The sequence below is a fragment of the Mobula birostris genome, chromosome 6 (assembly GCF_030028105.1).
Source record: "Mobula birostris isolate sMobBir1 chromosome 6, sMobBir1.hap1, whole genome shotgun sequence".
Classification (NCBI taxonomy): Eukaryota; Metazoa; Chordata; class Chondrichthyes; order Myliobatiformes; family Myliobatidae; genus Mobula; species Mobula birostris.
The window spans coordinates 40682049-40696631 of record NC_092375.1 but is presented as its reverse complement, the minus strand read 5'-3'; the positions used below and the strand labels follow the sequence as shown (position 1 = coordinate 40696631).

The 14583-nt window shown below is 40.7% G+C and overlaps 1 protein-coding gene across 2 annotated transcripts in view; it reads left to right on the top strand.

Moving 5' to 3' along the window:
• LOC140199763 (syntaxin-binding protein 5-like) overlaps window positions 1-14583 on the top strand; it is a 340576-nt gene that overhangs the window by 86579 nt on the left and 239414 nt on the right. For both annotated transcript variants that reach the window (XM_072262244.1, XM_072262243.1), the window contains exons 3-4: window positions 7760-7841; window positions 11791-11891. In XM_072262244.1, the coding sequence (XP_072118345.1) occupies window positions 7760-7841; window positions 11791-11891 (183 nt within the window). The remainder of the gene's footprint in view (window positions 1-7759; window positions 7842-11790; window positions 11892-14583) is intronic.

The following is a 14583-nucleotide window of genomic DNA, read 5'->3' as shown; positions in this document are numbered from 1 at the left end:
CTTGATTTCTGCAATGATGGAAATCTGTTAGCCATGCTGATACTAACTTGTTTATTGCATGGATGTCAATCATGCAAACTGTCTTTTGTTGAACTTTATTGAAAGCCTTTCCTGCGGGGAAAAAAAACCTCATATTCTGCTTACCCGTAATCATCTTTCTACCAAAATTTTAGCCAGGTTCAAGAAGCGAAGTTCGTCTTCAACAAAAGTTACAGCTCTCTTTTATTAAATTGAACTTTTCTAAGTTCATGTTAAATTTTTTTTGTAGCAAAAAATAAACTTGGAATTGAGCAGCTGAAGTAGCTTCTGCAGAATGATTGAAGTTTTAGGTCAAGACCATGCATCAGAATGCTGCTTGACTTGCTCGAGTACTTGCAGCAATTTATCTTTTTCTCCAGATTCCAGCTGCACTCTTATTAATCTTGTCCTTGCGTATTGTTTCTAAAAGCATCACTTGACTAGAGTTAAAGCAATTTCCATTTGCTAGCTTGGGATAACTTTGCATATAAAATTATGAAAAGGGCAAGAAAGTTGTTTCCACTGGTAGGTGAGACTAGAACCAGGGGTCATAGCATCAATATTCGGGGGAGTTAGGGTGGAAATGGGGAAGAACTGCTTTTCCCAAAGAGTTGGTGAATCTGTGGAATTCTCTGCCAAATGAAGCAGTGGTGATGACCTCAGTAAATATATTTAAGACAAGGCTGGATATATTTTGGCATAGTAGAGGAATTGAGGTGTATGGTTAAAGGCAGGTAAGTGGAGATGAGTCCGTGGCCAGATCAGCCATGATCTTATTGAATAGTGGAACAGGCTTAATGGGCCAGATGGCCTACTCCTGCTCCTATTTCTTATATCTCTCACTTTTCCTGAAATTCCTGTTTTTGTTCTTCAGACATTAAACTTCGTGGTCTAGCTATTTTATTTCCCATAATCTCTCACAGAAAACCCTCAACTTATTTCAATTTTTATCATTGGTTCCAAGGTGGAGCAGTATTTCAAACCCTTTCCTCTTCATCGATGTCATGTACTTAATTGAATTATTATTTATTTATCACAATCCCACCCTACTCAATCACACCCATCTGACCAATTAATGTACTAATCCATACATCTTTGGAATGTGGGAGGAATGACGTCTATCAACATGGTATCAGTGAGGCAACATGTGTAATTCTTGGCCCAAACATTGAAATAAGTGATATTAAAACAGCAGTTAACCAATGTGGCATGAAGAAGTCAGTGGAAATCTCTTTTCACTGACCATATACAATAATGATTTAACAATATGCTTAAATTTAAATTACAAATATGACAGTTACTTATTAATTCTTTGGACATCATATAAGATCGTCAAAAACATAGTACATACTGTATGTGAGTATACATGTCATTCAAATCATGTCATTATGTCACCAGTGCAGAATTATACCATAAGACTATAAGGCATAGGAGCAGAATTAGGCCATTCAGCCCATTGAGTTTGCTCCACCATTCCATAATGGCTGATCCCAGATCCCACTCAACCCATACCTTCAGGCAGGAGGTACAAAAGCCTTGGGTCCCACACCACCAGGTTCAGGAACAGTGATTAACCTACAAGCATCAGGCTGTTGACCCTGCGTGCTCAGATTACTTGACTCACCTCAACCCTAAACTGATTCCACAACCTACAGTCTCGATGACTATGCACCTTATGTTCTCAGTATTTTTTATTTGCACAATTTGTCTTCTTTTGTACCTTAGTTGTTTGTCACTCTTTATAGTTTTTCATAAATCATATTGCATTTCTTTATTGTCCTAAAATGCCTGTAAGAGAATGAATCTCAAGGTTGTATATGCTGACATATACACTCTGTAGACACTTTATTACGTACACCTGCTTGTTAATGTAAATATTTAATCAACCAGTCATATGGCTTCAAGTCAATGTATAAAAGCATGCAAACAGGGTCAAGAGATTCAGTTGTTGTTCAGACCAAATATCAGAATGGGGAAGAAATGTGATCATGGCCTTTGACCGTGGAATAATTATTGATGTTAGCCAGGGTGTTTTGAGTATCTCAGAAACTGCTGATTACATGGAATTTTCATGTACAGCTGTCTCAGGGAATGGCATGAAAAACGTAAAACATCCGGTGAGTGGCAGTTCTATGGGTATAAACACTTTCTCAATGAGAGGTCAGAGGAGAATGGCTAGCCTGGTTCAAGCTGACAGCACTGCAATAGTAACTCAAATAACCAGATGTTACAGTAGTGTTGTGCAGAAGGTGAACCTTGAAGTGGATGAGCCACAGCAGCAGAAGACCACACCAGATTCCACTCCTGTATTTAATAAAGTGGTCTGAGTGTACATACTTTGAGAATAAATTTACATTGATTTTGACTTCGAAAATTATAATTTAAAGGCTAACTACACGGAATAAGCTCAGAGGAAATGGTACACTACAACATTTAAAAGACATTTAGGCAGGTACATTGATAGGAAAAGTTTAGAAAGAGGCCAAGGGTAAAGAAATGGGATTAGCTCAAGTAGACAGTTTGGGCAGTAAAGGCGTGTTGGGGTCAAGGGCCTTTTTCCGTGCTGTATAATTCTATGACTAAAATTATAGCTTGCAGAAAAGATGACGACTCTGGTTCTCTGTTACCTAACAAAGAGCCACAATCATTAATTTGAAAAAAAGCTTTCATGTTTTTACACAAGCTTTGACCATCTGCAGCTACTTCATCCATGATCAGCCTACCATCTAAAAGTGCATAATTTCTCTGATAAATGTACAGTATATATGTAATTACTTGGGACATGAAGCACCCAATCATAAATATAAGAGATTCTGCTTGCAAGAAGATTTTACACCATTCAGAACAGACTGATAACTGGCAAGAAATGTACCAGCCACATTGCCAGATGCCAAGAACTGCATTTGAGAGTCAAACAACTCATCCTTTGCATTCAGTAGTATCCCATCACTCCCTGTGCAGCAGAATATTGGAGATCACTGTAGACCGGAAACTCAATTGGGTCAGGCACTTAAATGCTGTGGCTACAAAACAGGTCCGAGGCTAGTTATCCTGAAATAAGTGACTTCCTTTCAGACTCCCAAAGCTCTTCCAACTTTATTAAGTCAGAATGTGTTGGAGGATGTGCTGTTTGCTGAGGTGACAAAATTCCAATAACTCTCAAGAAACTCAAGACTGTCAAATGCTGTCTTGATTAGTTGCATGATCATTAAGTTTCTTAATGCTGTCACTATGCACCAGGATAATGTTACATCAACTACATTTACTTGTCGATGTTCTCTGTTTGGTTGCTGACACAGACAACAGAATAGGCCCTTCATCCCCTGATGTCTATACTAACTATGAATGCAATCCTGCCTGTGCAGAGTCTATCTCCCTCCATTCCCAGCCTGTTCATGTACCAGCATTGCTCTTAAACACTGCTATTATATCTGCTTCCATCACTTCTCTTGACAGTGTATTCCAGGCACTTACTCTGCTTGGGGGTGAGGACAACTTGACTCATAAATCCCCTTCACACTTTGCCCCTCTCACATTAACACTACATATATATTCTAATAAGGCCACTGTACATACTCTGATGCTGCAGAGAAAACAGCATAAGGTTATCCCACCTCTCCTTATAACTAATGCCCTCTAATCCAGGCAACATCTTGGTGAAACCCTTCTTCACCTTTTCCTGTAATATGGCAACCAGAACTGCACGCAATATTCCCAATGTGGTCTGGCTAACATTTTATACTGCTGAAACATGACTTCCAAGTTTTATACTCAACACCCAGATCAATGAAGGCAATAATGCTGTACACTGCCTTTACTCTTTACAGGAAGCTATGGACTTGCATGCTAAGATAATTTGCTATGTCAGTGTCCTAACAGTTCTGTCATTTACTGTATATCTCCTTTTACACTTGACCTTCCAAAATGGAATACTTACACACTTCTGGATTAATCTCTATCTGCCATTTCTCTGTCCATAGTTCCCATTAGACAATATCATGCTGAATCCTTTGACAACCTTCCTCTCTGTCCATGACTCAAATCAAGTTTTGTATCAGCTACAAACTTACTAATCAGCCCATCTACAACTTTGCCCACAAACATTGGAGGTCCCAGCAGTGATCTTTGTGGAATACTATTGGTCACAGATCTCCAGTCAGAATAATTCACCACTATCTTCTGTCTTCTGTGGTTAAGCTAAACTTGAATCCAATCTGCGTGGCATTCATGGATCCCATGTGACCAGACCATGAGTCAAAGAAGCAAAATCAGGCCATTTGGCCCATTGAGTCTGGTCTGCCATTCTACCATGGTTAATTTATCTTGCCCCTCAACCCTATTCGCCTACCTTCTTTCTGTAACGGTTGACATGTTGTTAAGAACCTATCAACCTATGATTTAAATAGATTTGGCATCCACAGCCATCCATGGCAATGAATTCCACAGATTCACCACACACTAGTTAAAAAAAAAATTCCTTCTCATGTCTGTTCTAAATAGACATCTCTCTATTCTGAGGCTGAGCCTTCTGGTCCTAGATTCTTCAGCTATAGGAAACATCTCCACCTCCACTTTGTCTAGGCCTTTCAATATTCAATAGGTTTCAATGAGATACCCCCTCATTCTTCTAAACTCTAGCGAGTACAGGCCCAAAGCGATCAATTGTTCGTGCATTAACCCTTTCATTTCCAGAATCATTCTTGTGAATCTCCTCTGGACCCACTCCAATGCCTGCACATTTTCCCTTAGATAAGGGGCCCAAAACTGTTCACAATACTTCGAGTGTAGTCTGACCAATGCCTTACAAAGCCTCAGCATCATATTGTTGCTTTTATATTCTAGTCCTCTTTTGCTTTTTGACTACATTTGCAACATCTCTCATCATCCAAGGTTCCTAACCTTGCCATCCTTGTCTTTTCTTTCCTCAAAGGAACATGTTGATGCTGAATTCTGATCAGATGGACTAGCCCAATAACAACTGATCCCCATCTACTTTCCCCAGACCCTATCTAACACTGTTGTAAATAGCTTTTCCCCAAAATCCCTAACTATCTGAAAATTTAAGAAGTTAGGTTCACTGTTCCCAAAATGCTCTTCCAGTGAGATTTAGATCACCAAGCCAAGCTGATTACCCAATACAACATTTAGTACAGCCCCTACCATAGTTGGATTATCTACATATAGTGTCAGGAAACCTTCCTGGACATGCCTAACAAATTCTACCCTATATGCCTCTGGCATTAAAGGAATTCCAGTCACGATTGGAGAAGTACAAGTCACCCACCATAACTGCCCTATTGCTTTTATATTTTTCCACAATCTACCTACAAATCCATTCCTCTGTCTCTTGCGTTCTACTGGGAGACCTGTAGTACAGCCCCATCATAGAGGCTGCACCTTTCTTATTCTTCAGCTCTGCCCACTTTGTCTTGCTTGATGAACTGTCCAGGGTGTTCTCTCCAGACACTCTGTGATATTCTCCCTAGTCAGTACTGCCACTCCCCATCTCTCTTTCATCCTTCCCTATTGCAGCTGAAACGTCCGAATCATAGAAACATAGAAAATAGGTGCAGGAGTAGGCTGTTCGTCCCTTTGAGCCTGCACCGCCATTCAGTATGATCATGGCTGATCATCCAACTCAGAACCCTGTACCTGCCTTCTCTCCATACCCCCTGATCCCTTTAGCCACAAGGGCCATATCTAATTCCCTCTTAAGTATAGCCAACGAACTGGCCTCAACTGTTTCTTTTGGCAGAGAATTCCACAGATTCACCACTCTCTGTGTGAAGAAGTTTTTCCTAATCTCGGTCCTAAAAGGCTTCTCCTCTATCCTCAAACTGTGGCCCCTCGTTCTGGACTTCCCCAACATCGGGAACAATCTTCCTGCATCTAGCCTGTCCAATCCCTTCAGGATTTTATACGTTTCAATAAGATCCCCCCTCAATCTTCTAAATTCCAACGAGTATAAGCCTAGTTGGGAGCTGCCAATTCTGCCGTTTTTATTTCAGCCATGTTTTTGTGATGGCTGCGACATTATAGTTTGATGTACTAATATAGACCTTAAGATAATCTACTTTAACCATAATACTTCTTCCATTGAAATTAACATATCTTAGCCCATCGTCCCCACCATGTTTGTTAAATTGGCTTAGCCTTCCCTTCATTTCATCCCCTTTCTTTCCCTAACCTCTAACTTCTCTCAGTTTCATGTTTGCTGACCAGTTTCCATATCCCAAAAACGTGAAGGTTGACAAGTTAATTGGCCACTGTAGTTTGAGCCTATCATGTAGTTGAGTGGTGAAGTATAGGGCAGACATGGGGGAAAAAGGTGGGATTAGTGCAGGATTGGCATTAATGGATTCTTGGTGGGCTGAAGAGCTGTTTCTGTGATGTTATGGCTCTATTTGCAAAACTCTCTTTGTCTCTTCTTACAGTATTTACATTTAAGGAGGCATTCAGTACCAGTCTAAACCTAATGATGTGATGGTCTCTCCTGCTGTAGGTGTTCTACTGATTCTTGGTGCACTCGGACAAACTTATTCCCCAGCACCTGCTGCCTGACTTGCTGAGTTCCTCCAGTGCCTTGTGTGTGTTGCTCAAGATTTCTAGCATCTGCAGAATCTCTTGTGTTTATGCTTGTTTTTTTACTGGGATAGGAAGATACCATGTTATTAGTCATTTGTGGAAATGACCCACCTTCATTCAGAATGTTCTGTACTTTATTCAGTGACGTATTTGAACATATCACCCTGGAATCACATCTGTGGTTACATATGTGTTTGCACTCCTAAACATTTAATGTAATGTTATTGTAACTCTCCTATCCTTTTTGCCTCTTGCAATACAGCTATGCCACGTATGATGCCATGGACCTAACTGCGTCTTCTGAAATCCTTGTGCTTCCAATTTTCCAAACTGGTAGAGAATAGAATGCTCAATGTGGACCCCAGTTAATTTGAACTTCCACATCTGCCTTGCCTCCTTCTCTCTGCATGGTGATGTTCCAGCTGTGAGGTGGCCACTTCCTGAAACTTGCCATTGACTTAACATCTAGATTCTAATTTTGCATCGTGTTGTTGCTTTTTCCTTCTGCTGATGTGATGAAGTGATCTTTATGGATGGCATGCAAAACAAAGTTTTCCAATGTACATGTGACAATAACAAACTAATTAGTGTGGTGTCAGATACTGCTCGGGTTTTAAACCTGTATTTTGAGATACTTGGTTGATCATACATCATTCAATTATAGTTAGTTAGGATGCAGGAAACATTTAGAATTTCTGATGTGGCAGAATGTGTGCATCCATTGTGATTGAGGAACTCTGCCGTATATCTATTTGTTATTGTAACTAAAAATCCTATATGAAGCCAACACTCAACAGCTGCCCACTTCAAGGTTTTATTTAATAAATGTTATTTTCTTGTCTGCAGGGATTCCAAGGCTTACCAATACCTGACCTTAACATTCTTTTGAAATTGCACTACACTTAAGCTGCACTCTATGTAATCCACTCTAGCATCTACTTTGGCACTTAATATAAATCAAATATAGATATTTGGTGAGAATTAATTAAGGAGTTCTGAATAAACTGAGAATATATGCAATATGTAGAAAACTCTAACTATAAGAAACTCCAGTTTCCTGTTTAAATAAATACTGCTATAAAGCTTGCAGTTTTTACATCTGAATGCTTTTTGTGTGAACAGTTAATGGCAGATTCCTTGACTTCAGTTCAATCAGACTAGGTCGTCCTGGAGTTGACTGCTATTGCCAACATGATAGCGGGGCAGCTGTGCTGCAACTTCAATTCTTGATAAATGAGGTAAGCTAACAATTCTAATTATGTGCTTTTTGATAAACACAGCATAGTGCAGTGGTCTACATTTAAAAGGTGCAGGATTATCTAGATTTAGGAGTGTGGCTCAGACCCTAGGCTATTTTGCAAGATCAGCTCACTTGAATAATTTGCCAAGCTGATTGATTAACTTGGAAGATCACCTCAGAGTGGGTGGTGTCTTAGAATGGCTGTGACATTGCCATGGCCTTCGAATTAGGAAAAGTACTTATTTTCTGAAGTATTGTAGTGTAACGATTTGCATAGAATTGCCACACTATCTTTTCCTTGTTTTGCTGATAGAGTAGTGGTCAGAAAAAGCATTAGTTGCAAAATTTACTAATGAGTTTGAGTAATTAGGTTTAACAGGTTTAGGCAATGGTGGGAAAGGTTATTTTTCCTTTGGTAAGCTGTCAGTAAAGATATGTTTGATTGTTGTCATCTATAGATGTACTGTATGTATTTTATTTTCTTTAATGCATTCATCTTTACTAAGTCTTTTAAAGCCAGATGATCTTACTTCATTCCTCACAGTAAGCATCGTTACTTGCGTATTCCTGAACGTAACTTTCCTGCTCTCTTCCCTCTTCCTTTGGCTCTCCTGTAGTTCAAGTTTCTGGCTTGAATATATTTAATGACATTGCTTCCACATCCCTTGGAAGTAGATTCACAAATCTTTGAGGTGTGAAATTCCTTTTTGTCCTATCTTGATTTTGAAAATATTTCCTTTAGTTCTAGATACCTCTACTAAGGGAAACAGACTCCAAGTCCATCCTGTCAATTTCCCACAAAGTCACATGTTTCTGTTTGAACATCCTGCCCAATAATTTATCTTTCCCAATGTTAACCGCTTCATCGATGGGTGATACCACCAACACCCAATGAAATTTGTATCAAAACTTCCTTTCATACTCCATGTGCCTTGTAGTGTAGATCAATTTCCCATTTGCCTTCCTAATTACCTGCTGAATCTGCATGCTAATCCTTTGTGCATAATGACAATCAGATCCTTTTGTACAATTTGCACCATTTAAAAAATAATTTTGCTTTTTTTGCCACAACTTCTAACCTTTCATTTTACCACATTATATTCCATTTGTCAACTTCTTGCCTGCACACTTAATATATCTATATCCCTTTACAACTTCTTCATAACTTGCCAATCCACATATCTTTGTATTATCAGGAACCAAGCCATTGATATATATTGTAAATCTTTGATGGGCCAGCACTGATCCCTGTAGCATCCCACTGGATATTTAATGCCAGTCTGAAAATGACCCATTTATCTTGCTTCTCTATTGTTTAACCAGTCCCCTATTCATGCCAATATACATTTAGAATCTCTGCCATTTCTCTGCTTATCTGTTTCTTTGTCGTACAGCCATTCATTCTCAGTGGAATATGCCCCTGCAGTGAATTATGAAATATTTCTTCTGTTCTGCCACTGGTGATATACTGTTTTACATTTTAATCTGTTTTCCCAGTTGTCACTTCAGTCAATCCAATCCTCATAGTAATATAATTGGCTTTGTTCAAGTTTAGGTTGTGTTTTTTTTGGTCCCAAATTGCTCACACTCAATCTGAAGTTGAAATACAGTCATACTCTTTCCCTGGACATCCTTTTCTAGAGATTATTAATCAATTGTGTCTGATTAAACAGGACCTCCAGCATTGTGATCTCAGGATTGCTACCTGTGCCATTTGTTTGTGAGGCCAGAAATAGGAAGATTATCCAGTTTAACACATGGCTAAAGAAACGGTGCAGAGGGAAGGCTTCAGATTGGGCTCTATCCTAGGGAAGACGGGACCTTTACATATAGGGCAGTTTGCACCTGAACTGGAGGGGATTAATATCTTTACTATCTTGTGGGAAAGGTTTGCTGTTGCAGCACGGGGGGGGGGGGGGGGGGAGCGGGGAAGGGTGTTGCGGTTCAACTAGCATTGCAAGGGTATGGGAACCTGACCTCCAGAGCAGATAATGGAATGGTTGTGGGCAAAGTTGTTGATAACTCTACATGCAAATCAAAAGATTGACCATAATGGGACTAATGTTTTGAGGTATGTTTATTTCAATGCAAGGAGTATTATAGAAAAGGCAGATGAGCTTAAAACAGGGATCAGCACGTGGAATTATGACATCGTAGCCACTAGTGGGGCTTGGTTGCAGGAGGGGTAGAACTGGCAGCTTAATGTTCCGGGGTTCCATTGTTTTAGGCACGATAGAGCGGGAGGGATAGCATTATTAGGAAAAATGTCACTGCAGTGTTCAGACAGGAGAGACTGGAGAGTTCAGCTACTGAGGCTATATGTGTAGAACTGAGGAATAAGAAAGGGATGACCATGTTAGTGGGATCATATTATAGCAGGATTTAGAGGAGAAAAATTGTAGAAAGATGGCAGACAGTTGCAAGAAACATAATGTTGTGATAGTAGGTAATTTTAACTTTTCCACTTATTGATAGAGACCCACACACTCTAACTGACTGGATGGGATGGAGTTTGTCAAATGTATTTAGGAAAGTTTCCTTAATCAATATATATGTATAGAGGTGCCAACTAGAGAGAGTGGAATACTGAATCTCCTATTAGGAATTGAGACAGGGCAGGTGACAATTTTTTCCTTGCTGTCTGTCCTTCTGAAATGTCAAATGCTTCAAGATAATCCAGTCTTGATTACCTTGCAAACATGTCCCTGTAATGGTTCATTGATAATGCTTAATTACTTCTGTGCCACAAAATGCCCTCCATCTTTTGCTGTACAAAAAGCAACGCAAAAAGCTTCTATCTCCTCTCTCCCCTTTTCAAATTCCAAGAGAGATGCTCCCACAATTCCTTTGTTTTAAGCATCAGCCACCACCAATGTTTCCATTCTGTTGTAACCACAGATGAAGCAGGTGCCCTTTTCATCATCCAGAGCCCCAAAGACTCTTTGCTGATGAAATCTCAAATTGCTTTCAGTTCATGATTCACTTCAAATTCAAATCTGATTCACTTTCCTTATGATGTGGTCTCCTAAGCAAGCAAGACAAAACCCAGTTTGGCAATATCTTTATTGAACATTTGCCATGGCTGTTGAGCAGGCTTTTGGGAGGTACAGTGCGAAATGCAGTTGTGACTTTTGAATTAAGCTAGTTCATTGCATCACTGTTGATACAATAAAATGACAAAGCTTCAGGACAATTAATGGGTAGACTGGGACCTACACCCTGGTTGAAGTCTGTGACTCCGGTTGGGTATCTATGTTCCATTGCAGTGAGAGTCTGCCATTGGAAATTTTTTTTGTCTCAAATCTTCTTTGTACCAGTAATGCTTTTGCCTCCTTGAGGGCTATTAGGTATAGGCAATAAATATGTCCCAAAATTGAATAGAACAAAAAGTAGCATTGTGGGATTTGGTATTCTCACTTGTCACAGTCTCATTTTAACGTTTCAAACTATTAAATAAAAATGACTGCAAGAAAATATGCCTCCGGCTAGCCATTTTTATACTATTATTATTATTGGATTGCTTTTGTGCCAGTGCTGGGTCTTTCAGAAGTAATTAGTCCTGTTTCCTTACTTCATCAGTGCTCTGCAAGTTTCCCTCCAATTATTTCCAATTCTTTTTTAAAAGGTACAATTGAATTTGTTTCTATTGTTTCAAGCAGTGAAGGCAGACTATAGTTGACTCCATGCACAAGAATTTTTTTTTTCTGTCGAGTCATTTCTGTTCTTTTTTGCCAATTGCAATCAATCTATGTGTCTGGTGACGATTCCATCAGAAGCACATTCTCGATACTTTTGAACACCTCTGTCACCTGACCTTGACCATGTAACCTTGCAGATCCTATAATCATCGATTAAAAACAAAGTAATTTCAACAAATTAGTTTATATAGGAGGAAGAAAGAATCAATTATTTCTACATTTTTTCTTTTTATTCCCACATTTCTGCAGGGAGCTTTAGTAAGTGCGTGTGCAGATGACACACTTCATCTGTGGAATCTTCGTCAAAAGCGCCCAGCAGTTCTTCATTCACTCAAATTCAACAGAGAAAGGTAAAAGATCATTCTTGATGCTATCCTATTATATAATATAATTTTAAGTGCATTTCATATTTCATCATTACAAGGCATACTAATATTTTGTGAGGAAATCTGAATAGTTTATGGAGCAACACACACAAGATACTGGAGGAACACAGTATGTCGGGCAGCGTAAATGGAGGGAAATAAACAGTTGATATTCTGTTTACTTCCCTCCCTAGATCCTGCCTGACCTGCTGAGTTCCTCCTGCATTTTGTGTTACTTCAGATTTCCAGCATCTGCAGTCCCTCCTGTATGAACAGTATGTAGATAATTTTTCTATACCAAGAGAAACATGTAAATACATTATCTCCTTCCAAGAGTATTTTGATGTTAATTATGCGAAACAAGTGTAATTCACAAGGCCAAGATTTAATATTCATCCTGTTCTTGAGGAACAACCATTTTGAATTGGTGATGTAATTTTAAAATAAATTGCTGATTTACTTTTTAGATTAATTTTTCAGTAGTTGAGAAAGTGCTGGAGTCTGTTATTAAGGATGAGGATTCGGGGCACTGGGGGACTAATGATAAAATAAGCCGAAGCCAGCATGGTTTCTGTAAAGGGAAATCTTGCCTGACAAATCTGTTAGAGTTCTTCAGGGGAGTAATGAGCAAAGTGCACAAAGGAGAGGCAGTACTTGGATTTTCAGAAGGCATTTGATAAGGTGCCACACATGAGGCTGCTTAACAAGATACCATCCCATGGCATTACAGGAAAGATACTGGCATGGATAGAGGAATGGCTGACAGGCAGGAGGCAGCGAGTGGGAAGAAAGGGGGCCTTTTCTGGTTGGCTGCCAGTGACTAGTGGTTTTTCAACGGTTCTTGTTTCAGTCGAAGCAAGTAGCTAAAGAAGTGAGTGGAAGAATTCGGGTCGAAAAAGTCGTTTTTTTTTAAAAACTGCCGGGGAGAAGGGTCTGCACTGCGCAGGCGCGTGATGTAGCGCGCCAAGGTTTAAAAAGGGAAAATTTCAACGGTTCTTGTTTCAGTCGAAGCAAGTAGCTGAAGAAGTGAGCGGAAGAATTCGGGTCAAAAAAGTCGTTTTTTTTTTTAAAACTGCTCAGGGAGAAGGGTCTGCACTGCGCAGGCGCGTGACGTAGCGCGCCAAGGTTTAAAAAGCAGACCACCATATACAGCGGCCATCGTCGGAGTGGACTGAGTCAGAGAGGGGCGGCTTTGGCTCAAACAGGCTTTGGCGAGAACAGGCAGAGGCCAGGGTAGGTTCTGGTAAGTTTTTTGTTCAGATTGTCTAGCGTAGAGAGAATGCCAGGCAGGATGTTGGAATGCTCCTCTTGCAGGATGTGGGAAGTCAGGGAGCCCTCCGGTGTCCCTGAGAACGACACCTGTGGGAAGTGCATCCAGCTGCAGCTCCTAACAAACCGCGTTAGGGAACTGGAACAGGAGCTGGATGACCTGCGGATCATTCGGGAGAATGAGGAGATTATAGATAGTAGCTACAGGGAGGTAGTTACGCCAAAGGAGCAGAGGACAGGAAATTGGGTCACTGTCAGGCGAGGGAAGGGGAAAGGGCAGGCAGAGCAGGGTTCCCCTGTGGCCATTCCCCTCAGCAACAAGTATACCACATTGGATACTGTTGGGGGGGATGACTTACCTGGGACTAGCTGCAGTAGCCGGATCTCTGGCACTGAGACTGGCTCTGCAGTGCAGAAGGGAGGTGGGAGAAAGAGGAGAGCGGTAGTGATAGGGGACTCTATAGTTAGAGGTACAGATAGGAGGTTCTGTGGTCATGACAGAGAATCCAGGATGGTTTGTTGCCTCCCAGGTGCCAGGGTCAAGGGTGTCTCTGATCGATTGCATGACATTCTGAAGTGGGAGGGTGACCAGCCAGATGTCGTGGTGCATATCGGTACCAATGACATAGCAAGGAAGAGTGAAGAGGTCCTGGACAGTGAGTATAGAGAGTTTGGTAGGAAGTTGAAAAGCAGGACCTCAAGGGTGGTAATCTCAGGATTGCTACCTGTGCTAGGTGCCAGTGAGGGTAGGAATAGGATGCTCTGGAGGAGGAACAAGTGGCTGAGGAACTGGTGTAGGGGGCAGGGTTTCAGATTTCAGGATCATTGGGACCTCTTCTGGGGCAGGTGGGACCTGTATAAAAGAGACGGGTTACACTTGAACCACAGGGGGACCAATATCCTTTCAGGGAGGTTTGTTAGTGCTATTGGGGAGGCTTTAAACTAGATTTGCAAGGGGGATGGGAACCAGAGTGCCAGAGCTGACAGTGTGGCTGGGGTGAAAATAAATGATGTTGAAAGTTTAAGCAAATCCGCTGATAGAAAGGTTGTGAGTGGTGGTAAAAATCTTCTGAGGTGTATATATTTCAATGCTAGGAGTATTGCGGGGAAGGCGGATGAGATGAGGGCGTGGATTGACACGTGGAATTATGATGTTGTAGCAATTAGTGAAACTTGGCTACAGGAGGGGCAGGACTGGCAACTTAATATTCCAGGGTTCCGATGTTTCAGATGTGATCGAGGCAGCGGAATGAAAGGTGGGGGAGTAGCATTGCTTGTTAGGGAAAATATTACAGCAGTGCTCAGGCAGGACAGATTAGAGGGCTTGTCTACTGAGTCCTTATGGGTGGAGCTGAGAAACAGGAAAGGTATGGCCACATTAGTGGCATTGTATTACAGACCACCCAAT